General features: G+C 36.0%; 1 protein-coding gene and 1 long non-coding RNA gene across 2 annotated transcripts in view; both read left to right on the plus strand.

Moving 5' to 3' along the window:
* LOC110271858 overlaps window positions 1-3,016 on the plus strand; it is a 16,962-nt gene extending 13,946 nt beyond the window's left edge. Inside the window, exon 4 of the long non-coding RNA XR_002362677.1 lies at window positions 3,004-3,016. This is a non-coding gene — a long non-coding RNA (uncharacterized LOC110271858). The remainder of the gene's footprint in view (window positions 1-3,003) is intronic.
* On the plus strand, window positions 1,281-2,658 carry LOC110271857. The gene is made up of 2 exons (XM_021123445.1): window positions 1,281-2,169; window positions 2,244-2,658. Exons 1-2 carry the CDS (start codon window positions 2,154-2,156, stop codon window positions 2,648-2,650), a joined length of 423 nt encoding a protein of 140 aa, XP_020979104.1. The 5' UTR covers window positions 1,281-2,153; the 3' UTR covers window positions 2,651-2,658.

The following is a 4,770-nucleotide window of genomic DNA, read 5'->3' on the forward strand; positions in this document are numbered from 1 at the left end:
CCATGATTTTAGTGTATATCTAATTATATTAGTGTATATATATATATATGGGGATATTAATCAAAATTGAATTTCATATGATTATGACATGCATGGTCTTAGATAGGAACTGTTGCTACTAGCTATTTGGTAGTGCTAACGTGCTCAATCATTTTGGACACGACCATTTCTCACCCCAACAACTTTGTCTCCATTTTTTTATAAGCATTTAATAAATAAATATGTTCAATCATATTGTTGGCCTTTCTTTAATATATTAAGCAATGCTATGATGTCTGTGTATCCAGTAATAATATTACAATACTTCATTCAGATCCAAATCCAATCTACGTTCTACCAATGTTTCAAACCTAATAGCTTTCACCAAATTATATTCACATTCACCAATGCTTTAATTTACGCTAGCTCCGCTGACACCATTTATTCGGCCACTGCTTTTCTTTTAGGTAGTGTTTGAAAGCAGGTATTAATTTAAAATTTTTATTTTGTAATATAAAATTTTAATTTTTTTAGTATTTTCAAAAAATAAAAAAATTAATTTTTTTAAAAATAAAAACTGTTTTTGTTTGATTTTTAGTAGAGGTATAGCTCGTCTTCTGTCGAGTATCAGAGAGTTTTTCTAGCGAAAGGGCCTTCGTCAGCTCTACAAAGAAGCGAAAAAGTCGGTATCTGCAAAAGGTACTCCAATGTTCAAGTAAGTGTAATGTATAATAAGTTCTTTTTCTTAGATTGTAATCCGGATATGAATTTCTTACCATTCCCCTTTTATTAAGAGGTTCGGATCGACCGTTATGATTCCGAGTAATTATATTTGGATTGAAGAGTAACGTCATACCTGTCGTTATTGATCGACATTCAATTGAAAGTCAGTAACGTTTGTGGACGAGTTATGATCACGATGGCCGAGTTATAACCTTGTAACCGACGTGTAACGGTCATATCACATCCCCAAACTTAACGTGGTGGCATTTAGATGAAACAGGTTAAGCTTTTTGTTGTTTTTTTTTTAAAAAAAAAACTGAGTTATAGCTCGGCCTTTTGTCCGAGGTTAGGAGCCCTCAGGTCAACCTGTTTTAACAAAAAGTTGAAAAGTCAATAGATGTTATATGTTTTTTGAAAAAGGAAATAAATGAAGTGTTGCTTCATTAATACTCAGGTGTGAGTTCCTAGGTGGGTTAGTGACCGTTGATTAGTATTTTGAGATAACGGTCCAGATGCTTTGTTTTGAAATTGTAACAAAATAGTGGGGTTATTAAATATTTTAGAAACTTGGAAGTCTTCAATTAAACTTCTGGTGGTTTATTGAAAGTGTAGAATCGAAGAGACAGTGATGAGTAAAAGAGGTTAGTTTTCATTTCATCCCTGTGTGGCTTTCTGTTTCGCTTTTGTATTTGCTCTTTGTAACAATGGGAGACAAGAAGGGAAAGAATATTGCAAAGGTCCCAGATAATGATTCATATGAGTGGGTTAATGAGGATATCAAAATCAGTGGCTCCTTGTTTATTGATCAGTCCAGTGTTGGTGAGATTAATTTGTCTAATATAGTGAGGATTGGTTGTCGTATGGAGTTGTTGCCATGCATGAAGTCTGAACGGGTGTTTCATAGAAGAAAAGACTTTGAGTATTTTTTTATGTATAGCTGTGTCCTTGAAGAGCTGCGTGTGAAGTTTTCTTTTACAGGCTTTGAGTGTAGTGTTCTGAAGCAACTTAATTGTACCCCTTCTCAGCTCCATCTGAAATGGGTGGGCATTCTTAAGGAGTTTTAAAATATTAATGAAGTATTTAGAGATTGAACTAACATTGGAGTTGTTCTTTTCTCTGTTTCAAGCGAAGGCAGTTTGGAAGGGAGTATGGGTGAATTTAATTAGCTCACCTGGGTTTGGGGTTTTTAAACTTTATAAGTCTTCCTTTAAGAACTTTAAAAAATTATTCCTCAAGGTAAAGGCTGTTGAGAAAGATTTTCCCTTCTATATGGATGAGTATTTTGGTGAGAAATTTTTCATATATTGGTGTTGTCAACCACAACAGATTTTAGACCCCGAATACATATTTTCTCAGGATGAGTGTATAATAGCATTCTGGTTGAATTGGTTAACAGGGGAGATTTGATATCTATATACGAATTGCTTTCATGGGAGGAAGATAGGACATCTATGATTAATTATCTTGGTGAGGGTTTGTCTTCCTATTGTTACTGGCCAATGGTTATTTATTTTTGATTAATGTCTGTTTTTTGTTTGCAGGCGGTAAATACCCTGGTGTGTCAGCCTCAAATCTAAGGGCTCAGTTGAAAACCAAAAATTTATATAAGGAAGGATCATCTTCAAATCCAACAAAGGTTGACGGTGGGGGAGAAGTAGATCAACCCATGCCAGTAAAGAAGAATTTTGTATTTAAGAAGAGAAAAATTGAGGATGTTAATCTTGATAGCGATGTCGGGGAGAAGAATGAGGGAATTCCTCTGGAGGAACTCTCAAGTTTTGTGAAAAACCAAGAAAAACTGCATGGATTTCTCGTGGATGATAACAGTTCTTCCCTTTGGGATAAGAAATTTCCATTTATGGTAGTGGCCGATGAGGTGCTTCAGTCTGCTTCCGACCAAGCTCTTGTGGAGGAGGTTGGGGATGTGGCTGTTAATCAGTATTTATAGGTATAATGTAGTGTGTGTTGTAAGAACTGCGACTAATTAACCGCCTAATTAGATAATTAAATTGCCCAAAATAGGATTCGACAATTTAGAATGAGAATTGGAGGATTTAAATATGATTTTTGGACTCGATGGATTTTTCTGAGTCAGAAAATGTATTTTCTACGAAAAATCGAGAAAAACTGCGAACCAATAGTCGAACCGGTTGAACCGATTCAAGTCTGCCCGGTACCACGCGAGAAAAAGTGAAAATAGTCAAAAACCTTAGAAAAATAATAGAAGTAAAAAACCGGAAGGTTTAGCCCGAAGTTGGGGCAAACGGGCTAAAAATGCTAACGGGTTGGATCGGGCCCAAGTTGGGGCCAAGCCCAACATATATAAGGGTTCATTTAATGAACCCATTCAGTAACAACACACAAAAACACCACCACCAGCTGATAAGAGAAGAAGAAGGGGAGACTCCATTGACACTATTCATTGTCAACTTCACAAGCTCATATCTTGAGCTATAGAGCTCCGATCGCTGCACTGTTTGTGGCTACGCATTCCTTGCGTAGAGCTCTACAAAACTCACCCAAGAAACTGGTAAGAAAAGCTCGAATCCTTCTCAGTTCTTCTCTTCAAAATTTCGAGTTTTAGAATTTTTGGTTAAGTGAGATTTTGTGATTTTGGGTGTTTAGGTTCACTCTAATCCTTGCTTAGCATTGGGTTTTGGCTACCAAAACTATTGGACAAGGTAAGAGGCATTAAACCCTTGTGAAATTTTATTTATGATGAGCCCTAGGTTGATTTGTGATGATTTATGTATATACAGCTTAATCATTGTGAGTTTGGAAGCTTTTGGAACTTGTTGATGCTTGTTGGAGTAGAATTGGAGGCTTGTTTGTGAATTGAAAGCATAGATTATGCTCAATTTGGGTTAAGGACGTATTGGGAATCGGCTAAGGTATGGTTTCGGTTTCCTCTATGTAGTATATAATATTCATGGACACTTAGGTTAGTGACCCATAGGATAGGTTTGAAATTAAATGGTTGTTGAGTCGTTGAATAATGATGTATGATGATTTATGATGGGTAATGAATTTGAGTAATTGTGATGATTGAGGGTAATATGACGATGATGAATGATTATGTGGATTGAAAAGTGAATGGTAATGATATATGTGATGTTGAGATTTAATGAAATGGTAATGTGGTTGGAAAATGTGAATGAGGATTAATTATAATGTGATACATTTGATGTTGAGGTTGAGAATGATGAAATGTAAAGGAAAAAGTAGTAAGAATGGTACAATATGTTATAAAGTATAGATTTTGATGAGAAATGGAGTTTGGAATGGTTTTATTTGGTTTTGGTTAGTTTGAGTTATGAAAATGAGAAAATTGGTGAATTGTGAACTTTTGGTAAAAATTGGTTTTTTGTGAACTTTGTTTGATCATAACCTATGCCTCAGTTTTCAAAAATTGTTGAAATTTATTTAGAATTAAAGTCCATTGAAAACTCTTCAAATCAATATAAAGTTTGTAAAATTTAGACTTTTGTAGAGGGAGTTATGATCATACAAAGATTGATGTTGAAAAATCTGAAATTTTGTAAAGTTACAGAATTTTATAATTTCTGGTATGTGCGCACGCACAGCCTTGTGCGCACGCACAACCCTGCGAAAATTTTAACCTGTGCACACGCACAGACCTGTGCGTACGCACAGGCAGGGAAAGGCTTTCTGTTTACAGTGCTAGCACAGCTGGTGTGCGCACATACCAATAAGGATTTGCAACCTGTGCGTACGCATAGCCCTGTGCGCACGCACACGTTGAGAATGTCAGTCTGTTGAGGGCGCTAGCACAGGTTGTGTGAGCAAACAGACATTGTGAATTTTGGCACCTGTGCGTACGCACACCTCTATACATACGCACACGTTTTAAAAATTTCCTGGGCGTGTGCGTGCACACCCCTGTGCGTACGCACACGTCCTGTTTCTCAAATTTAATTTTGTTTTCAACTATTTCACCTTTCCAACAAGATTGTAAGCTTCTGTGACACCATTTTAAGACTCTTGGGCCTAGTTTTGGGCATTTAAAGCATGGGAAAGAATTTAAGAGGTTTAATTTGTTATTGTTTT

The sequence above is a fragment of the Arachis ipaensis genome, chromosome B05, assembly GCF_000816755.2.
Source record: "Arachis ipaensis cultivar K30076 chromosome B05, Araip1.1, whole genome shotgun sequence".
Taxonomy (NCBI): domain Eukaryota; kingdom Viridiplantae; phylum Streptophyta; class Magnoliopsida; order Fabales; family Fabaceae; genus Arachis; species Arachis ipaensis.